At 46.2% G+C, this 23690-nt stretch overlaps 1 protein-coding gene across 1 annotated transcript in view; it reads left to right on the plus strand.

The window, feature by feature from the left end:
- LOC141147621 (uncharacterized) overlaps positions 1–23690 on the plus strand; it is a 205277-nt gene that overhangs the window by 31923 nt on the left and 149664 nt on the right. Inside the window, exons 2-3 of the mRNA XM_073634852.1 lie at positions 10424–10753; positions 15949–16245. Of these exons, the coding sequence (XP_073490953.1) occupies positions 10438–10753; positions 15949–16245 (613 nt within the window). The 5' untranslated portion in view covers positions 10424–10437. The remainder of the gene's footprint in view (positions 1–10423; positions 10754–15948; positions 16246–23690) is intronic.

Raw genomic sequence — 23690 nt, forward strand, 5'->3', positions numbered from 1 at the left:
TGTGGTGTATGTTATCACATGCACCACATGCTAGGTTCATTATGTGGGAAGAACAACCCGGCGTTTGAGGGACCGTCTATATGATCACCTACATGATATAGAAAAGGACCACTCCACCAACGTGGCTAGGCATTGGGTTCAACACCATAAAAAAAATACATCCAGCCTTGTTATTCAAGGCATGGAGAAAATAAGCATGCCTAATAGAGGTGGTGACAAATTTGGCATTTTGTGCAGAAAAGAAGTTTACTGGATATTCACTTTACAAACAAGAAAACCAGTAGGCTTAAATCATGATTGGGACGTTTCTTATTTCTATGAATAGTTTTTCATCGAAATAGATTAGATTGGTATTGGTCCCATATTCATACACTTAATTATATGTGATTCAATACAGGGCCGTCTTTTTGCATGGGCTCGCTGGGCAGTTGCCCGGGGACCCCAATTGCCTGGGGGGGCCCCACCTGCCCAGCAACCCCAGCCAAGCAGGGCCGTCTTGCTGAGTGGGCACCCCTGGGCATGGGCCTTGGGGCCCTATCAGAGCCGGACAAATAAGTGCAGCTGTCAGATTCAGTTTCTGATGTCGGGGATGGGCGGGCCGATATTCGCTTTCAGCCTCCTGACTTTGCCCCACAAACAGAGTGCCACCCTGCCCCTCCCTGACACCGCCTACCACACCAGCTCCTCCACCTGCCTTCAGCCACCAGAGACTGGAACCCTGCCCCTCCTCCTGACTCTGCCCACCACAGAGCAGCACCCAGCCCCTCCTCCTGACTCCGGCCATGAGAGAGCAGCGGTATTCCAGTGACATGAGGGGTCGGGTGAGATTGGTGCTCCGCGGCGGACTGAGGAGGGTGGATGTCGGGGTCCCAAGGAGGGCCAAGTGTAGTGTGGTTGCCCCCGCGGTGCCGAGCCGGATCCTCACCCTGCAGGCCATGAACTCCAGGTGCGGGCAGTGGAGAACGCTGTGAGGGAGCCCATCGTCACCAAGACTTGGGAGAACGATAGAGAACTGCAGAGGTGAGTGGCTAAAACTGCCAGCATCATGGCCTGAGTGACATGGCACTACAACTGCCAGCATGGCCTGAGTGACAAGGAACCGGTGGCAAGTGACACGCTGAATCTGGTGACAGGGGATGGGTGGCAAGTGAAAAGGAACCGGTGGCAAGTGACACGCTGAATCTGGTGACAGGGGACGGGTGGCAGGTGAATCTGGAGGCAGGTTACGGGTGGCAAGTGACACGCTGTAAAGTAGAAATATTGTACATTCATTCATGAGAGTAGGTGCGTAAATTGGGGCAAGCTTGTAGAGGCCCCATAGCATTACTTTGCCCAGGGGCCCACGATGCTATTAAGATGGCACTGATTCAATATTACATTGATGTACATGGACAGTTGTGGTTTTCCACACCATTGTTGTCTATGCGCATCATATATGTGAATCAGAGACGAGACATCCATGTACATTTTGTGTACATTATATACATATTAATGCACATATTTTTATGGCTCTAAACATCGCCTGTACATTCATTTGTATATTTGTTTGACATGAACTTATTTCTTATTCTTCTTCTATTTACCAGTATTCTTCTTCATTTTTTCATTTTCTTTATTACTTTTTCTTTTCTCCACCAGTACACCATAGGGCCCTTTCTCTACCACAGACATGACAAATGGGAGAACGATCGCATGATTTTATAACAATATACATCATTCTATTATAATTCCATTTTAACTGTAAATGAAACATGTTTGATACAGTAATTTTCAGAATATGAATTTTTACAAACATGTACTTTTACAAATATGAATTTCTGTTGTTATAGATTTACAATGATGGTCGTGTTTTGCTGTTGTCTGTGGTATTTTGATCGCACAAAGCTTTGCACATATATTCAAATGCATTGTTTAGTGTATCATCATGTTTTTACATTGTATACAGTGCTTGTATTAGAACATTTTATAATAACGACATTTGCCAGAGGACAGCATGTTATCACAGAGAAACAGTTTAATTGACTTGATCAGTTTATTATGCCATACGTTCAGATTTTGATACTCTGTTTTCCTGTTTTTTCGTGCTGTCCTATTTGCACACCAGGTTTCCATTTTAGTTTGATTATACAGTACATGGGAAGAGTTTTGTGTTTGCTTCCTCAATTGGTTTAACATCACTAGATATGCTTTTAGTCAGACTATGGTCACTAGCTATGATTAGGCATCTACCATAATGTGAAATGCGTAGCAACTTCAGCCATGATGTGACAGCTTTGTATTTTTAAACACTGTTTTTCCACAATAAAGGTGTATATTCGGAGTGCGGCTGTTCAGCTATCTTCCTTGATTGTCTACACGTTTGCAGAGTCTGAACCTGAAGGTTTGAGTGGGCTGGGTGTTTATTTGGGATACCATGCCTGGCATGGCATCACTCCTCATTACATGTGAATGAGTAGTTTGTTCATGTGGCTGAAGCTGCCTCTTACTCTATGGGGATGCAGCAGCTGTACGGACACAGCCACAAATCCTAACTTGACAGGTGTGGGTAAGAGGTCCTGAATGCACATTGCCTATTTTCAGGGCTATACACTATCATGGCGCAGTGGCGGCTGGTGCTCAAAATGTTTGGGGAGGCGGAAAAAAACTGAAAAATACTGAACCCCCCCCATCAATTGCAGCCTCACTGTGCCCATCAATTGCAGCCTCACTGTGCCCATCAAATGCAGCCACTGTGCCCATCATATGCAGCCATGTGTGTCCATCATATGCAGCCACTTGTGCCCATCATATGCAGCCACTTGTGCCCATCATATGCAGCCATATGTGTCCATCATATGCAGCCACTTGTGCCCATCATATGCAGCCACTTGTGCCCATCATATGCAGCCACTTGTGCCCGTCATATGCAGCCACTTGTGCCCGTCAAATGCAGCCACTTGTGCCCGTCAAATGCAGCCACTTGTGCCCATCATTTGCAGCCATTGTGCCCATCAAACGCAGCCACTTGGGCCCAGCAAATGCAGCCACTTGTGCCCATCAAATGCAGCCACTTGTGCCTATTATATGCAGCCACTGTGCCCATCATATGCAGCCACTTGTGCCCAGTATATGCAGCCATTTGTGCCCATCATATGCAGCCACTTGTGCCCATCATATGCAGCCATTGTGCCCATCAAACGCAGCCACTTGTGCCCATCAAATGCAGCCACTTGTGCCCATCAAATGCAGCCACTTGTGCCCACCGACCCCCCTCGCGGCTCTGACGCCCCCCCGCTTGTGGCTCTGCCACCCCCTGTCCCCCACTTGCGGCTCTGACGGCGTCCCCACTCGTGGCTCTAACAGCCTCCCGCTCTCGCATCTCTGACGGCCCCCCACTCGCGGCTCTGACCCCCCCCCGCTCGCGGCCCTCTGACAGCACCTCCTGTGGTCCGGCACTTACCTCCAGTCCTGAGTCCACCAGAGCAGCCGTGATGTCCGTCTTCGTGTCTCCTCTCTTCCACCTCTTCCTAAGTGCCAGGCATCCAATAGGATGCCCTGGCGCTTTGGCCAATCTGGAAACAGGTCTAACGACCTGCCTCCCTGATTGGCGGGGAGGAGCGTTAGTGTGAAAATATCGAAAATTAATTCGCTATCATTGAGCCCACCTTATTTTGAAGCCTATTAGAGCCTCTGGCTCTAATCAGGTGCTTCAAAAAGTACCACCCCCTCCCGCCCCCGCCATAGGAATCCATGCGTCCGGCATCCTGAAAGGGGCCAGGCACATGGAAAAAATTCCTGCTAAATCTAAAAGATGACGTTGTATTGAGTCAATAAATAAAGTTCTGTGTGTGGATGAGAAATTGGGGCTCAATCACATAGGTGCTGTGGCCTGTACAGTGTATACCAGCAGTTTGTTCATGTGGCTGGAGCTGCCTAGAGCTGTGCGCAGGCTCCAACCGCATAAACAAACTGCTGACATACAGATAGTAGTTTCCCGTTACCATACTTTAAAGCGGAGCTCCACCCAAAAGGAAAGGCTTCGCTTGTCAGCCTCCTCTCCCTGGAAGTTCAGCCCACCCCCCGCCCCCATCCTCCTGCAGCCTATTCAGTGCAATTTGCGCATGCACAGTAGGAAACTGGCTGTGAAGCCTCAAGGCTTTACTGACGTCTTCCCTTAGCCAAAATGGCGACGCCAGTACCCGAGAGACGATTTAAGAATCGGCTTGGGTGAAGACATCGTGGGATCCCTGGACAGGTAAGTGCCCTAATAGTGAAAGTCAGCAGCTACAGTATTTGTAGCTGCTGTCTGTTAATTTTTTTTATTTTTTGGGGGGGGGGCGCAGCTCCGTTTTAAATTATATAAAATGGTAAAAATTATGAAACAATTTCTGTTCATTTTGACCACATAAAAATGTAAAAGACGAAGCACAGTTTTTGGTTTTTTTAATAAATATTTTAATTTGTAATGAAAACATCAAATTTGCCAGTTTTTTTTCCAAGGTATGGGGAACATTTATGGTGTGGAAACAATGCTCTATATATTAGATTGTATTTATGAAGTTTATTTTTATACTACAACATAACAACAAAGGCCCTATCTTTGAAAATATATTAAAAGACCCCAAAAATTGCACTATTTTGTACAGAAGACAGTCTGAAGTGTTAGATGGTGTATGTGTTGAACATTTGTAAGTAATTGTTTTATATTTACAGTGGCTCAGGAGTTACAGGACCCCAGAAACTACCAAAAAAAATACTTTTTTAAGAAAAGTAGACCCCTGAAGGTTTTTCGCAAGAGGTTTACATTGGACCTTGAACTCCAATGTTCCAGAATGCACCTGGCAGTAAAATTAAGAAAAAAAATGTAAATACAGAATTTTCAACAAAAGAGCAAATTCAATGACGGGTTTCACAAACACATTGATGGCATGGTAAAAACTGCATCCAATATTATGTTCAGCTACTTCCCCTGTGCACAAGAATACCATATACAGTGGGTATGGGTATAGAAAAGAATCACCATCTTTATAATAATCACATTTTGTTGCTTTGCAAGACAGACACAGTTTTTGTTTTATCCAGCTGTATTTACTAGTGCAACTTATTGTATAACATCCAAGTGAAAGATATAACACCATGTCAGAAGAAAATAAAACAATTAATAAAAAACAGAATCACCGAGTTTGAAAAGGGATCACTCCCTTGTGTCAGTATTTTGTTGAACCACCTTTTGCTTTAATTCCAGCCTTTAGTCTGCTGGGATATGTCTCTACTAACTTTGCACATCTAGGCTGCAATATTTGCACACTCTTCTTTGCAAAACTGCTCAAGTTCAGTTAAATTTAATGGTGACCAATTGTGGACTGCAGTCTTCAAGTCATTCCACAGATTTTCATTGGGGTTTAAATCTGGGCTCTGACTAGGCCCTGCAAGAACATTCACCTTTTTCTCCTTCAACCACTGTGTGGTCATTTTGGCTGTGTGCTTTGGGTCATCGTCATGTTGGAAGGTAAACCTACTTCCCATTTCAACTTTCTGGCAGAGGGCAGCAGATTTTCCTCAAGCATTTGACAGTACTTTGCCCCATCCATTTTTCCTTCTATCCTGACAAGTGCTCCAGTCCCGGCTGCAGAGAAACACCCCCATAACAGGATATTACTACCTCCATGCTTTACTGTAGGAATGGTGTTATTTGGATGGTGAGCTGTACTGGATTTCCACCAGACATATAGTTTGAGGCCAAATAATTCAATTTTAGTCACAACTGCTTTTCCTGTCACATAATGACCATGCAGTACACTCACAGCACATTAAAGAAGTAGTTGAGTGTCTGAAGCTGTGAATAGTTAGGTGGCAGAGTGTCTGTGGGTGATACTGAAGGGGAGGAAAGTTCAGAGAGAGAGAGACCGAACAAAAGAGAGGTAGAATGTTGCCTAGAGGCAGGGGCACCTCCCAGAGAACTAGAGGTGGTCATCCAAATCCACGTGGCAGCATTGCTCCACAGGTACAGGCCACTACTATCCCAAAGGCCAGCCCATAGAAGTCTCTTGGACAGTCTGAAGTGTAGGCCATGATTAATGTATCTTTTGTGCACAGCACCATTCTGGTCTGCAGCCTCAGCTTCTGCCCACAGCATATAAGCCATGGGAAAAGAACCAGCCATTTGGGTACTACGTACTACCATATGACTTGGTGGAAACTGCACCTAATAAAGATGAGTTTTTGGGAAAAAGGCCCACACTCATCTTCCTCATTCCTCAGTTTCTACATATAGCCCTCCACAACATTCTCTTGTTTTATCTGCTGCAACATGTGCGGCATCCAGTGACAAGTCTATCAAAGTGGTTTCAGAAGCTTACCATACTTCACATCAAGTGAGGAAGAGGGTCAATGGGCAACATTAAGAAAAGTAGAGTAAAGGCTTGAAACTTACCAGCATTGTGTAACATCCACTTTACTGTCAACTAGGGATGAGCCCGATGTTCCAGTCAAATGTAAGTTCGACTCGAACATCGGGTGTTCATTTGCTCCCAAATGAACTGAACATATGGGGCGTTTGCGGCACATTTGAGCGCCGCAGAAAGCCCCATAATGCACTGCGAGATCGCAGTGCATTGATGTCTGATGAATGGCCAAAGCATGCACCTGACCTGCATGTTTTGCCCAATCACAGCGCGCTCTGCAAGAGCCATAATTGGCCAAAGGCAGGGTGCCTTTGTCCAATCACTGCTCAGGGGAACTAAGTCCACACCCCACACTATATAAGGCTGCTTACATAGCGGCCGTGTATAGTGTGTGGAAGGAGATAGATGTGTATAGATGTGTATTTAATATATATATTGTAGATTGTCAGCCTGGGAAGGGTTAATAAAACAGGGCAAGTACTTCCCTTTCAGGCCTGCTTATTAGGCACCTGGTCAGAGAGGCTGGGGAAATGGCTGTTTAGCTATCAATGCTGAGAGGAGCTTGAAGCTGGAAGGACCCCTCTTGCCTCTGACTTGATCCTGCTGGGTGAGCTTGCCTGAATTGGAACTGTATTATGTTATATGGTGTATTATGCTGTGTCTGGGACACTGAGCATTGTTTAAAATGGACTGTCTTATACAGCTAAGAAGAGTTGTTTTGCTGTTTTGAACTACCTATGAAGACAAAGCCTGTCAATTTTTCTGTTGTTTTTGCTGAATAAAGCCTTTTAAGGTGACTAAACTGTCTCACAGCTGCCTGTTAACCCCTCGAATCCTGACAATTGATGGAGGGTGCATTGGGCAGTTTGAGGGGTACAGGCCAATCCCATGTCCTGGGTTAAAGCTGCACAGATGGTGAAGTCTTCTGAACAAGGAGGATGTGGTTAAGCAGCTGGTACTGGCTAATACACAGGCACAGGCCCGCCATGTGGAGGCCCAGCAGGCCCTGGCACAGGCCCGGCAGGAGCAGATCTTGGTACAGACAGTCGCTGTACAACAGGAAACAAACCGCTTACTGAGTGAACAGATAGCGGGATTACAAAAGGCGGTGACCCAGCAGGCTAAACTAAAAGGTGACCCCGCTGTCGAGAGTGACCCACAAAAGGCAGTGCAGTGGACCCTGCAAAAGATGACAGCCTCAGACAATGTGGAAGCATAACTAGCAATGTTTGGGTTTCAGCAAGGGAAGGTCTGCCCAATAAAGACTGGGCAGATGTACTGGCTCGACATAGCTCGATGTTTGCTTTTTCCGCTGGTTCCATGAAAAATCTAAGATCGCTTGAGAGTGTGGTGCGGGTTAATGGACAAGAGGTTGTAGCACTTCTTGACTCAGGGAGTGGGGTTACTCTGCTCCGATTGGACAGGTTTCGGGGAAAGCTGATACCCAGGGAAAAGATTGGCGTGATCTCTGTGCATGGGGTTGTCAAGGACTATCCAATGGCCCGTGTAACCCTGTCCACAACAGCAGGAACTGCTACACTAAGAGTTGGGGTGATCACAGGGTTACCTCATGATTTGCTAATTTTGGCGAGACTGCCCCCTATTTTGGGACTTGTATGAACAAAAGTTCAAAGGTTCAGGGGCCTCCCCTAAAAAGGAGAAACCCCCATGTGAAGTGTTTAATACTGTGTTACAGGAGGTAAACAGTAAAGAAATGTGTCAGATGTGTCAACCTGCAGGAGCTGACCTAGATCCCCTGGAGGTGTTTGTAGGATTGGAGGTGGAGAGTTTTCCCTCTGGGCATGACTTGTCATATCTTGGGGCCTCCCAAGGTGATTTCTTTGGTGCTCAGAGGAAGGACTCCGCTTTGATCCCTGCTAGGGTACCGGTCACACTGTTGAGTGGTGAGCCACAGCATCCTGGGGAAGATATGCGCTTTCCCTGAGTTGTTGTGCATCATACTCTATGCTACAGGGTAGCCAAAAATCGCAAAGTGCTTAAATGTGGGCATAAACCATTAATGAGGACCCAGAGGAGGGTTGCCAACCGGTCTGCCAGGGTCAGAGAGTCTAAACCTGGGGATCAAGTGCTGGGGGTTGGGCCTACTGTGAAGACCAGGTGTCTCACGGAGGGACAGAAACTCTCTGTGATAGTAGACAAGGTTGGCGCTGTTCTCAGTGGTAATGATGGTAGAATCTGTGCTGGTGACTTCTTACCGCTAATGCTACCGGACGACCACATTTAGGGCTGCCTGACTGAGTTTGAAAACATCGATGGCTGGCATCGTTTAAAAGGTGGCCCAGAAACTGCTGGGCTGAATTAGTGCAACCGCTCCTCACAGAGGAGTACCAGGAAGTGTACCACCTAATGGGACCGGATAGAAATAACTATTATAGGTTTACAGCAGCAATCCGGTCTAGAGCTGCTCTGGATTCAGAGTAGGAAGGAGGCATAGACCTGGGAGCATGCATTGGAAAAAGGATGCCCTTTCCCAGGCCTATGGCCATTGTGGTATAAATTGTCCAACCCCGGGCCTGGAACGAGGGGGGTGGATATGTGGATTGTCAGCCTGGGAAGGGTTAATAAAACAGGGCAAGTACTTCACTTTCAGGCCTGCTTATTAGTCACCTGTTCAGAGAGGCTGGGGAAATGGCCGTTGAGCTATCAGAGCAGAGAGAAGCTTGAAGCTGGAAGGACCCCTTTTGCCTATGACTTGATCTTGCTGGGTGAGCTTGCCTGAATTGGAACTGTATTATGTTATATGTTGTATTATACTGTGGCTGGGACGCTGAGCATTGTTTAAAATGGACTGGACTGGACTGAGTTGTTTTGCTGTTTTGAACTGCCTATGAAGACAAAGCCTGTCAATTTTTTTGTTGCTTTTGCTGAATAAAGCCTTTTAAGTTGACTAAACTGTCTCACAGCTGCCTGTTAACCCCTTGGATACTGACTATATATATATATATATATATATATATATATATATATATATATATATATATATGCAGTGTAGTATATTTAACACAGTGTATTAAAGTGGTTAAGGGGAACCCCGTGCCAAGCTTTTTAAAAAAATGGTGTGGGGGTCCCCCCAAAATCCATACCAGACCCTTATCCAAGCAAGCAGCCATGGCAGGCCAGGAAAGGGGGGGATGAGCGAGCACCCCCCCTGAACCACACCAGGCCGCTTGCCCTCAACATGGGGAGGGTGCTTTGGACCAGCAAGGGTTGTGGGGATGAGGCCCTCGTTGAGGGCAAGCATCCTGGTATGGTTCAGGGGGGGCGCTCACTCATCGTCCCCCCTTTCCTAGCCTGCCATGGCTGCTTGCTCGGATAAGAGTCTGGTATGGATTCTGGGGAGGACCCCATGCCATTTTTTTATTTTTTTACATTTTTGCGCTGGGTTCCCCTTAATATTCATACCAGACCCAAATGGCCTGGGGTTTTTTTCAATGTTTTTTTTATCTATATTGCCGGGAGCTGGCAATACATTACGGCCGAAAGCAATTTTGAGTTACATTTTTTCCTTTAGAATTGTCATTTTGCTGCGGTACTGTAATAAATATCGAAAAGATGTGATACTTTACAGGCAGACTAAGGGGATCCCCCGGGCACGATATTTAAAGGAATATTTAATTTTTATTGTTTCACTTTAAGCATTATTAAAATCACTGCTTCTGAAAAAACTGTAGTTTTAAAACATTTTTTTTTGCATTGATACATGTCCCCTGGGACAGTACCTGGGTCCCTATACACTTTTTATGGCAATAACTTGCATATAAGCCTTTAAAATTAGCACTTTTGATTTTTCATGTTCGTGTCCTATAGACTTTAATATTGTTTGCATGTTTGCACAAATGTTTTGCCTGTTTGCATGTTCTGGTGCGAACCGAACTTGGGGGGTGTTCGGCTCATCCCTAGTCACAACAGGCCAGGGTCCTTTTATTTTTGCACAGTAGTACTCAATTACATGTATGTTCTTGTATATAGAATGTGTAATTTCCACACAAATGTGCATTGCTTTTCTTCTTCTCATTCAGGTGCTGCTCTAAAAATGACGGGACCTTCAACACACAGAGCTGTGCTGGGATCCGACACTCAAATTCCCTGCAAGTTTACAGCAGATAAACTTCCTGTGGATCCCAATTTTTTTGCAGTTATTTGGTATTATGCAAAAAATAGTATCCTAAGCTATGATAACACAGTGTTGACAAGTGATCCTAGATATTCAATTAATATACATCAAGCTTTAAATGGCATTGCTGATCTGATTATATCAAACACATCAATATCAGACGGTGGAGTCTACACATGTTCAGTGACTGACAGTCCTGTCCGAATGGAGCAAGAAGTGACAGTAAGCATTCAAGGTATTGAAATTAAGATTTGATTTACCATTAAAGGATCATTTCCGCTGTTCTACATAAAATGTTTTAGGCCTTTTATTCCTTATTTCTACATCAGCAACAACCTAAAAAAAAAAAAGTCTATCTTTGGAATGTATGTAAAGCTTAACTCGGTCTGGCCAATACACTCTCCTGCTGACTCTGCCTGCTCCTAACACTCTCTTGCCTGCCTTAACCTCATCCTGGATCCTGCTGCCTGCCCCAACCTTAGCAACCTAAAGAAAAATGTGACACTCCAGGTCAGTCAACCACTTACTGTCCAGACACAACACAGGGTGCAGGTCCAGTTCATGCCGCAGATTCTGCAAAAAGCAAAGATGGGGGACCGCACACCTCAAGTCGTACCTAAAAATCCATCTTTTTTTATTTCCATCAGTTAAAAACAGGACAGAAGCACACACAGACAGCAAGGTTGACGAGTTTCATGTCTTACTGATACTTAATCATAACCTAGGATTGTTATGAGTACGCATCAGTAAGACGTGACGCGCGTCAACCTTGCTGTCAGTGTATGCTAACTGATGGAAATAAAGAAGACTGATTTTTAGGTATGACTTGAGGTGTGCGTTCAGCCATCCTTGCTTTTTGTAGTATCTGCCTCAACCCCGGCTCGTCCTCTGACCTCCTGCTGTTCCATATTCTTTTTCTGCATCATATTCATTCTGTTCCTTGTGACACCATGGAGCGGCCATCCTGAGGACCACGACCTGGTGATAACTCATAAGAAACCGGACGAATGCTGAGCTGTCGCTTAGACACAGCCTCTTGGGTGAGCCCACATTATCTGAAATGTCTCCTAACATAACCCTTCCCTGCTCTATCTGAAACTAAATAGAAGATTTGGGCAATGGTTGACTCTTAACAATTTTAATTTATCCTATTGAGGATAGATTCCGTGTGGTGAGCCACTGCTTTCACTCATCAACACTGTAATAGCCTAATCTGATTGCTTGTAGTGGGGCTACTCATACTGCCTGAGGCAATTTGTCCTTTGGTCACTTTCATAAATAAAGTTCATTGTTTCATTTTATCTAATGCCGCGTACACATGAACGGATTTTCCGTCAGAAAAATCTTGGATGGTTTTTCTGACGGAATTCTGCTCAAGCTTGGCTTGCATACACACGGTCACACAAAAGTTTGCAGAACTTTCGACCGTCAAGAACGCGGTGCCGTACAACACTACGACAAGCCGGGAAAATTAAGTTCAATGCTTCTGAGCATGCGTCGAATTGTTTCCAAGCATTCGTAGGAATGTTGCCCGTCGGAATTGCTACAGTCGATCGCATTTTCGGATAGGAACATTTACCGACCGAAAAATTGAGAACATGCTCTCAATCTTTTGCTGGCTGGAATTTGCCCAGTAAAAGTCCGATGGATCATACATACGGTCGTATTTTCCGACCAAAAGCTCTCATCGGTCTTTTGCTGGCCAAATTTCCGATCGTGTGTATGCGGCATTAGTGTAATAAAGGGCTAAACTTTATTACATAAACGTTCCTATGTTTAACCCATCAGATATGTGGGTATCGTAAATAATTTAAGTCAATTCGAGAGTATAATAATAAAAGGAATTGACTTAGCTTGGTTTAACTACTTCAGCCCCAGAAGGATTTAATGACCAGGCCATTTTTTGCGTTTTGGCACTGCGTCGCTTTAACTGACAATTGCGCGGTCATGCGACGTTGTACCCAAATAAAATTGACGTCCTTTATTTTCCCTCAAACAGAGCTTTCTTTTGGTGTCATTTGATCACCTCTACGGTTTTTATTTTTTGTGCTATAAATAAAAAAAAGCGACAATTTTGGAAAAAAACAATATTTTTTACTTTTTGCTATAATAAATATCCCAAAAATTAGGGAAAAAAATTCTTCATCAGTTTAGGCCGATATATATTATTCTACATATTTTTGGTAAAAAAATTGCAATAAGTGTATATAGATTGGTTTGTGCAAAAGTTATAGAGTCTACAAAATTGGGAAAAGATTTATGGCATTTTTATTATTTTTTTTTTACTAGCAATGGTGACGATCTGCAATTTTTATTTATTTTTTTTTATTTTTATTTTTTTAGGACTGTGACATTGCAGTGGACAGATAGGACACTTTTTTGGGACCATTGTCAATTATAAAGCGATCAGTGCTAAAAATTGCCACTGATTACTGTATAAATGTCACTGGCAGGGAAGGGGTTAACACTAGGGGGCGATCAAGAGGTTAAATGTGTTCCCTTGGTGTGTTCTAACTGTAGGGGGGATGAGCTTACTGGAACATGACAGAGATCACTGTTCTCGATCACTGGGAACAGTAGATCTCTGACATGTCCACTGTCAGAACGAGGAAATGCCTTGTTTACATAGGCAGTTCCCCGTTCTGCCTGTGTACAAGGCAATCGTGGGCCGCCGGTGGACATCGAGTCTGCCCGACCCGCGGGCACTCTCCGCCAGTGGTGTGCGCCCGCCCACAACAGCGACTGTGCGAGCCGACGTGCAGCTATGGCAATTTGCGCAGGAGAGCCATTCTGCTGCCGTATAATGACGGCAGGTGGTCGTTAAGCGGTTAAAGAGGTATTACAGATGCTAAAAGTAGACAAATACAGCATGTTCAGTCAAGGGGAGTTCACAACTTCTTTATTTCGAGTTCCTGGGGGCGATAGTCCTTGATTCATACTTCTCTTCTGAATCCAACTCAATTAGTCCCTGGTCTTCCAGTCATACTGTGTGTATATATAGCAAGCCAAAAACTAGTAAAAACTGGTTTGAACCACACCATAGAATAGAAAGGTTAAATATTTATTTATTTATATATATATATATATATATATATATATATATATATATATACCGTATTTATCGGCGTATAACACGCACCGGCGTATAACACGCACCCCAAGTTTAGGAGGGAATTTTAAGGAAAAAAAACTTTTAGGAGGGAAGTTGAAGGGAAAAAACTTACATTTAAATGCCCATCATTGCAGCCTTGTCAGTGCAGCCTTCCCCAGTGCAGCCTTGTCAGTGCAGCCTTGTCAGTGCAGCCTTGTCAGTGCAGCCTTGTCAGTGCAGCCTTGTCAGTGCAGCCTTGTCAGTGCAGCCTTCCCCAGTGCAGCCTTGTCAGTGCAGCCTTGTCAGTGCAGCCTTGTCAGTGCAGCCTTCCCCAGTGCAGCCATGCCCCAGTGCAGCCTTGCCCCAGTGCAGCCTTTCCCAGTGCAGCCTTTCCCAGTGCAGCCTTGCCCCAGTGCAGCCTTGCCCCAGTGCAGCCTTTCCCAGTGCAGCCTTGCCCCAGTGCAGCCTTGCCCCAGTGCAGCCTTGCTCCAGTGCAGCCTTGCTCCAGTGCAGCCTTGCTCCAGTGCAGCCTTGCTCCAGTGCAGCCTTGCTCCAGTGCAGCCTTGCTCCAGTGCAGCCTTCCCCCAGTGCAGCCTTCCCCCAGTGCAGCCTTCCCCCAGTGCAGCCTTGCTCCAAAATCACCGACCGCGATTTGAAAATGGCGCCGCCGGCGCCGAAATACACACGGTCCTCGGCTCTTCTCGGCGGCTCTCGTTCACTTTCGGCTCCACTCGTAGTCCCGCCCGGGATGGGCGTGACTGTGAGCGGAGCTATCCGAACCTAGCCGAGTACACTCGGCTAGGTTCGGGCGGCGCTCGAGTGAAGCCGAAAGTGGCCGAGAAGAGCTGAGGACTGGCTCTGTGTATTTCGGTGCCGGCGGCGCCATTTTCAAATCGCGTCGGCGATTTTGAAGATCTGGCAGCTCAGGATCGCAGGGGATCGGCGTATAACACGCACCCGCGATTTTCCCCTGATTTTAAGAGGAAAAAAGTGTGTGTTATACGCCGATAAATACGATATATATATATATATATATATATATATATATATATATATATATATATATATATGATTACTTCTACACTAACATAATTGATAACAATAAACTATTACTAAGTTTCTCGTAAAACAATAACTATTAAAAACCTACACTACACTTACTTAGCCCAGTTCAGTAGCGTACATAACAATTTAACAATTGCCTCCACCCCAATTACTGAATACATACCTATCGACATTTAAAAAACCTTGCCAGGATTCTTATAAGAGTGAACCTAATTTACCATCTCAACAGTTTGAAAAGTAACAATCTTTTAAGCAGCCCTGTAGCAGACATTTAAGTAGTTCCCCCTAATTTGTGTGACAACCCTAAAAGACCTTTGTACATCTGGTGTTCAGCCTATGTTGCACAGGAAGTTATAACCCCTACTCCCTGTTAATCTGTAGTAGCCTATGAATCTCCTATAAGAAATGTCCCTTTACATTGGTGGTCAGTGGAAAGTCTCCACTAATAAAAGTTTCTTTACATTGTTGGTCAGTATAAATTCTCCATTGATTAACGACCCTTTATATTGCTGTTGATAGAAAGTCTCCACCAATAAAGGACCCTTTACATTGTTTGAGGGAAAGTCCAGAATGATAAAAACACCCTTTACAAACATCCTTGTTGGTCAGTGGAATGTCTCCAATAATAAAAGTCCCTTTTACACTGTTGGTCAGTAGAGGGCTCCCATTAATAAAATACCCTCTACATTGTTGGTGAAGAAAAAGTCACCACTAATTAAAATCACTTTACGTTGATTATCAGTGGAAAGCATCCACTAATAAAAGTCCTCTTACACTTGTGGTTGTTGGAAAGCAAAGAACTGTCAAGTTCTAGAGGAATATGGAGATTTATTTTGCAAATGTTTATGCTGTTGTGCTGACTCTTTGGTTTTAATATTTTTTTGTAGAAGTAGTTTGTAGCTCCAGAAAAACAAAAAGTCATTACTGACATATGTATTTGGTATCAGTGACTCAAAGCATTGAAGCCAGGGCCGGTCAGGCATCTAGCATTTTTGGAAGGAGAAATCAGTGATGTCAACCTCCATATTTCTTGTAGGGTTTCTTTTAAGAAAGTAGTGTTCAATTAAAATAACCTTTTATACTGTCAAGAAGACCTTTTTGCCCCCCTTGCAACAAGTTATCAAGCAAAATCTATCCAAATTCTCCCAATATATTTATTAGTAGGCGGAAATAGATAGATATATTATATATTCTTTATTCTCAAACTATAAAAGTGTAGTAATACCTATTTTTTAAGTTGCTTTACTGTTTACTGTCTTTTTCTTATTTGCCAGCTATTCCAAATATTACAATTGCAAATAAAGTTATAACAAAAAATGAGAGCGTCCTGCGTAGTGTCATTTCTGGGTTCTACCCGGTGGATATTGATATTAAATGGCTCCGGGATGGAGAGATACTGGACAAAGTTATCGTGGAGAAACCTCAGAGAGACCCGGATGGGACGTACAGTGTGAGGAGCTCAGTAACAATAACACCCACTGAGGAGGACAGAGAACGGATCTTCTCCTGTAGAGTCCAACACGAGTCTCTTACTACAAATCTCCAGGAAGACTTCCAGCTGGTGTATGGAGGTAAAGACACTAGTTATTCTAAGAGATACAAATCACCACCTCAACCCTAACCCCAATATGGACTCAAAACTCTTATCTACCAACTTTAAATATATAGTGTATCGAAAAAATGCTTAAAACAGTCCCAGTGACTGCTGCAAAGAAATTGCTATGTCTAGTTACATATGTGGCATAACTTTCATTCATGACTTATAGTATATTCTGTACCCTACAAAGTAAATAATTATCAACAGGGCAGGCGCTACTACTAGGCGAACCAGGCAGCCCCCCTAGGGCCCACTGCCACTTAGAGAGCAGCGGCTGCCCAGTGAAGCCCCAAGCGTGTATTGACCTGTGTGAAGACTGCAGGGACACATGTGTGCGGTGTGAGAGTGCAACACTGGGGGGACTGTAGAAGGAAACATGGAGGAGGGAGAACTACAAGTCCCAGCAATCCCTATTTAGTTTTTCTAGGAGACATATCTAATCTGCCATATACTATGAATATATACAGTGGGGACGGAAAGTATTCAGACCCCCTTACATTTTTCACTCTTTGTTACATTGCAGCCATTTGCTAAAATCATTTAAGTTCATTTTTTTTCCCTCAATAATGTACACACAGCACCCCATGTTGACAGAAAAACACAGAATTGTTGACATTTTTGCAGATTTATTAAAAAAGAAAAACTGAAATATCACACGGTCCTAAGTATTCAGACCCTTTGCTCAGTATTTAGTAGAAGCACCCTTTTGATCTAATACAGCCATGAGTCTTTTTGGGAAAGATGCAACAAGTTTTTCACACCTGGATTTGGGGATCCTCTGCCATTCCTCCTTGCAGATCCTCTCCAGTTCTGTCAGGTTGGATGGTAAACATTGGTGGACAGCCATTTTTAGGTCTCTCCAGAGATGCTCAATTGGGTTTAAGTCAGGGCTCTGGCTGGGCCATTCAAGAAAAGTCACGGAGTTGTTGTGAAGCCACTCCTTCGTTATTTTAGCTGTGTGCTTAGGGTCATTGTCTTGTTGGAAGGTAAACCTTCGGCCCGTCTAAGGTCCTGAGCACTCTGGAGAAGGTTTTCATCCAGGATATCCCTGCACTTGGCCGTGTTCATCTTTCCCTCCATTGCAACCAGTCGTCCTGTCCCTGCAGCTGAAAAACACCCCCACAGCATGATGCTGCCACCACCATGCTTCACTGTTGGTACTGTATTGGACAGGTGATGATCAGTGCCTGGTTTTCTCCACACATACCACACATAGCAAACTCCATGCGGGCTTTCATGTGTCTTGCACTGAGGAGAGTCTTCCGTCGGGCCACTCTGCGATAAAGCCCTGACTGGTGGAGGGTTGCAGTGATGGTTGACTTTCTACAACTTTCTCCCATCTCCCAACTGCATCCCTGGAGCTCAGCCACAGTGATCTTTGGGTTCTTCTTTACCTCTCTCACCAAGGCTCTTCTCCCTCGATAGCTCAGTTTGGCCGGACGGCTAGCTCTAGAAAGGGTTCTGGTCGTCCCAAACGTCTTCCATTTAAGGATTACGGAGGCCACTGTGTTCTTAGGAAACTTAAGTGCAGCAGAAATTTTTTCGTAACCTTGGCCAGATCTGTGCCTTGCCAAAATTCTGTCTCTGAGCTCTTTAGGCAGTTCCTTTGAGCTCATGATTCGAATTTGCTCTGACATGCACTGTGAGCTGTAAGGTCTTATATAGACAGGTGTGTGGATTTCCTAATCAAGTCCAATTAGTATAATCAAACACAGCTGGACTCAATGGAAGGTGTAGAACCATCTCAAGGATGATCAGAAGAAATGGAAAGCACCTGAGTTGAATATATGAGTGTCACAGCAAAGGGTCTGAATACTTAGGACCATGTAATATTTCAGTTTTTCTTATATAAATCTGCAAAATCGTCAACAATTCTGTGTTTTTCTGTCAATATGGGGTGAAAAATGTAAAGGGTCTGAATACTTTCTGTCCCCACTGTATATTATTATGTTAATTATGTAAATATATTGTATTAAGGGATATTACATCATTATTAATATATATATTTAGATAATGTTATATATTGTGTGTGTGTGTGTATATGTGTGTGTGTGTGTGTGTGTGTGTGTGTGTGTGTGTGTGTGTGTGTGTATATATATATATATATATATATATATATATATATATATATATATATATATATATATATATATATATATATATATATATATATATATATATATATATATATATATATAATACATACACTCACAAAAGTGAAGACACCCCTCACATTTTTGTAAATATTTTATTAGCTTTTCATGTGACAACACTGGAGAAATGACACTTTGCCACAATATAAAGTAGTGAGTGTACAGCTTGTATAACAGTGTAAATTTGCTGTCCAATCAAAGTAACTCAACACACAGCCATTAATGCCTAAACCGCTGGCAACAAAAGTGAGTACACCCTAAGTAAATATGTCCAAATTGGGACCAAAGTGTCAATATTTTGTGTGGCCACCAGGGCCGATCCTAGGGTCACAGACGCCTGGGTGCAGAAATATTTCTGGCGCCCCCCACATGGGCGTGGTCATCTTACCAACTCCTCCCCTTTACAAATGTTTTTGTGGCAATGACTCAAACACAGAGATGCTCCCATTAGAAGTCTTTGTTACCTTGGGATCCTCCCATGATCTCTTAACAATAAAGAAAATACAGGAAGAGTACACTAATGAGACCTGGAGGGGAGTCTCTCTGATGCACACACAGAGGGCTGTCTGTTAGAAAGAGCCCCTAGACATAATACGGTCAAAGACTGCAGACATGATACAAGAGATGGACAGAGACTGCAGACATAATACAGAAGATGGTCAGAGACTGCAGACATAATACAGGAGATGGTCAGAGACTGCAGACCTGATACAAGAGACAGTCAGAGACTGTAGACATGATACAGGAGATGGTCAGAGACTGCAGTTCCTATGGACGCTAGTTGATAATGGCCGATCGGCCCTCTCACCTGACCCAGCGATACAGCAATGGTTCCTCTGATCAGGAGTCAGCTCACTCTGAATTGCCCATGACGACTCTGCTGGGTAGCACCCAGATCTGTATTCCTGCAATGACTCAATTCCTTTCTCCGCCAGGGATGGCGCTAGGCTGTAGGGCTTTCACTCTGGTGACGCAGGGCAGCGGGGTTCTCTCTCTGATGGTGTTCTCTCAGCACTGCCCTCTTCCTCTGGAGTCCTGGGTGTACTTTACCCCCCCAGGACAAACCACCCCCCTCCATTAGTACAGACCCCCACCAGGACAACCCCCCTTCATTAGTACAGACCCCCCAAGACAACCCCCCCTCCATTAGTACAGACCCCCCCCCCAGGACAAACCCCCCTCCATTAGTACAGACCCCCAGGACAACCCCCCCAGGACAAACCCCCCCTCCATTAGTACATACCCCCAGGACAAACCGCCCCCCTCCATTAGTATAGACCCCCAGGACAAACCCCTCCCCATTAGTACAGACCCCCTCTCCATTAGTACAGACCCCCAGGACAAACCTCCCTCCATTAGTACAGACCCCCCAGGACAAACAGCCCACCCTCCATTAGTACAGACCCTCCCAGGACAAACCCCCCTCCATTAGTACAGACCCCCAGGACAAACCCCCCCCTCCATTAGTACAGACCCCCTAGGACAAACCACCCCCCCTCCATTAGTACAGACCCCCCCAGGACAACCCCCCCTTCATTAGTACAAACACCCCCCAGGACAAAGCCCCCCTCCATTAGTACAGACCCCACAGGACAAACCACCCCCCCTCCATTAGTATAGACCCCCCCAGGACAAACCCCCCCTCCATTAGTACAGACCCCCAGGACAAAGCCCCCCTCCATTTGTAAAGACCCCCCAGGACAAACCGCCCACCCTCCATTAGTACAGACCCCCCAGGACAAACCCCCCCTCCATTAGTACAGACCCCCCCAGAACAAATTGCCCCTCCCCCATTAGTACAGACCCCCCTCTCCATTAGTACAGACCCCCAGGACAAACCCCCCCTCCATTAGTACAGACCCCCCAGGACAAACCCCCCTCCATTAGTACAGACCCCCCCAGGACAAAGCCCCCCTCCATTAGTAAAGACCCCCCCCAGGACAAACCGCCCACCCTCCATTAGTACAGACCCCCCCAGGACAACCCCCCCTCCATTAGTACAGACCCCCAGAACAAACTGCCCCTCCATTAGTACAGACCCCCCCAGGACAACCCCCCCTCCATTAGTACAGACCCCCCAGGACAAACCGCCCCCCCTACATTAGTACAGACCCCCAGGACAAACCCCCCCCTCCATTAGTACAGACCCCCTAGTACAAACCGCCCCCCCCTCCATTAGTACAGACCCCCCCAGGACAAACCCCCCCTCCATGAGTACAAAAACCCCAGGACGACCCCCCCCAAGACAACCCCCCATTAGTACAGACCCCCCCAGGACAACCCCCCCATTAGTACAGACCCCCCAGGACAAAGCCCCCTTCCATTAGTACAGACCCCCCAAGGACAAACCACCCCCCTCCTCTAGTATAGACCCCCCCAGGACAAACCCCCCCTCCATTAGTACAGACCCCCCCAGGACAAACCCCCCTCCATTAGTACAGACCCCCCAGGACAAAGCCCCCCTCCATTAGTATAGACCCCCAGGACAAACCCGCCCTCCATTAGTACAGACCTCCCCAGGACAAACCCCCCTCCATTAGTACAGACCCCCCAGGACAAAGCCCCCATCCATTAGTAAAGACCCCCCCAGGACAAACCGCCCACCCTCCATTAGTACAGACCCCCCAGGACAACCCCCCCTCCATTAGTACAGACCCCCAGAACAAACTGCCCCTCAATTAGTACAGACCCCCCAGGACAAACCGCCCCCCCTATTAGTACAGACCCCCCAGGACAACCCCCGTCCATTAGTACAGACCCCCCAGGACAAACCGCCCCCCCTACATTAGTACCGACCCCCCCCAGGACAACCCCCCTCCATTAGTACAGACCCCCAGGGCAAAACGCCCCCCCTCCATTAGTACAGACCCCCCAGGACAAACCCCTCCCCCATTAGTACAGACCCCCTCTCCATTAGTACAGACCCCCAGGACAAACCCCCCTCCATTAGTACAGACCCCCCAGGACAAACCCCCCTCCATTAGTACAGACCCCCAGAACAAACTGCCCCTCCATTTAGTACCTACCCCCAGGACAAACCGTCCCCCCTCCATTAGTACCGACCCCCCCAGGACAGCCCCCTCCATTAGTACAGACCCCCCCCCCCCGGGACAAACCCCCCTCCATTAGTACCCGCCCCCCCTTCATTAGTACAGACCCCCCAGGATAAAGCCCCCCTTTATTAGTACAGACCCCCCCAGGAAACCTCCCCTCCATTAGTACAGACCCCCCAGGACAAACCGTCCCCCCCTCCATTAGTACCGACCCCCCCCCCAGGACAACCCCCCCTCCATTAGTACAGACCCCCCCAGGACAAACCCCCCTCCATTAGTACCGACCCCCCAGGACAAACCGCCCCCCCTTCATTAGTACAGACCCCCCAGGATAAAGCCCCCCTTTATTAGTACAGACCCCCCAGGAAACCTCCCCTCAATTAGTATAGACCACCCCAGGACAAACCCCCCCTTCATTAGTACAGACCCCCCTCCTCCATTAGCGTACATAAAAAACACAGCTAGTGAGGAGAGAGTGTGCAGCTGCGCCGCCCCAGTGGAGAGCAGTTGGTGACAGGCTTGTGCGGGAGTGAGAGACAGTGGAGGAGATCATGTCAGGCACAGACCGCCCCCCCCAGCGATGTCACTGCACGGCTGGTCTCTCTCCACACAGAGACCAGCCGCTCCGATCTCCGGCGCTGCTCTCCTTCTATGATAAGGAGGGGGGACGGGCTTGAGCCTCGAAAGATATAGCGGCGGCGGTGACCTGCGGAGGGAGCCGCCTCTGGACACAGAGAGGAGGAGGAGGTAGGGGAGCACTCTGGCGCTTTAGTGCCCCCACCTCTCTGGCGCCCGGGTGCACTGCACCCTGTGCACCCCTTCTGGGATCGGCCCTGGTGGCCACCATTATATTCCAGCACTGCCTTAACCTGCCTCTTGGGCATGGAGTTCACCAGAGCTTCACAGGTTGCCACTGGAGTCCTCTTCCACTCCTCAATGATGACATCACGGAGCTGGTGGATGTTAGAGACCTTGCACTTCTCCACCTTCCATTCGAGGATGCCCCACAGATGCTCAATAGGGTTTAGGTCTGGAGACATGCTTGACCAGTCCATCACCTTTACCCTCAGCTTCTTTAGCAAGGCAACGGTCATCTTGGAGGTGTGTTTGGGGTTGTTATCATGTTGGAATACTGCCCTGCGGCTCAGTCTCTGAATGGAGAGGATCATGCTCTGCTTCAGTATGTCACAGTACATGTTGGCATTCATGGTTCCCTCAATGAACTGTAGCTCCCCAGTGTCGGCAGCACTCATGCAGCACCAGACCATGACACTCCCACCACCATGCTTGACTGTAAGCAAGACACACTTGTCTTTGTACTCCTCACCTGGTTGCCTCCACACATGCTTAACACCATCTGAACCAAATAAGTTTATCTTGGTCTCATCAGACCACAGGACATGGTTCCAGTAATTCATGTCCTTAGTCTGCTTGTCTTCAGCAAACTGTTTGTGGGCTTTCTTGTACATCATCTTTAGAAGAGGCTTCCTTCTGGGACGACAGCCATGCAGACCAATTTGATGCAGTGTAGCGTATGATCTAAGCACTGACAGGCTGACCCCCCACCCCCACCCCCCTTCAACCTCTGCAGCAATGCTGGCAGCACTAATATGTCTATTTCCCAAAGACAACCTCTGGATATGATGCTAAACACGTGCACTCAGCTTCTTTGGTGGACCATGGCGAGGCCTGTCTCGAGTGGAACCTGTCCTGTTAAACCACTGTATGGTCTTGGCCACCATGCTGCAGCTCAGTTTCAGGGTCTTGGCAATCTTCTTATATTCTAGGACTTCTTTAGGTAGAGCAGCAATTCTTATTTTCAGATCCTCAGAGAGTTCTTTGCCATGAGGTGCCATGTTTAACTTCCAGTGACCAGTAAGAGAGTGAGAGCGATAACACCAAGTTTAACACACCTGCTCCACATTCACACCTGAGACCTTGTAACACTAGCGAGTCACATGGCACCGGGGAGGGAAAATGGCTAATTGGGCCCAATTCGGACATTTTTACTTAGGGTGTACTCACTTTTGTTGCCAGCAGTTTAGACATTAATGGCTGTCTGTTGGGTTATTTTGAGGGGACAGCAAATTTACAATGTTATACAAGCTGTACACTCACTACTTTAAATTGTAGGAAAGTGTCATTTCTTCAGTGTTGTCGCATGAAAAGATACAGTATAATAATATATTTACAAAAATGGGAGGCGTGTACTT

Source organism: Aquarana catesbeiana, linkage group LG06, assembly GCF_042186555.1.
Source record: "Aquarana catesbeiana isolate 2022-GZ linkage group LG06, ASM4218655v1, whole genome shotgun sequence".
NCBI lineage: Eukaryota > Metazoa > Chordata > Amphibia > Anura > Ranidae > Aquarana > Aquarana catesbeiana.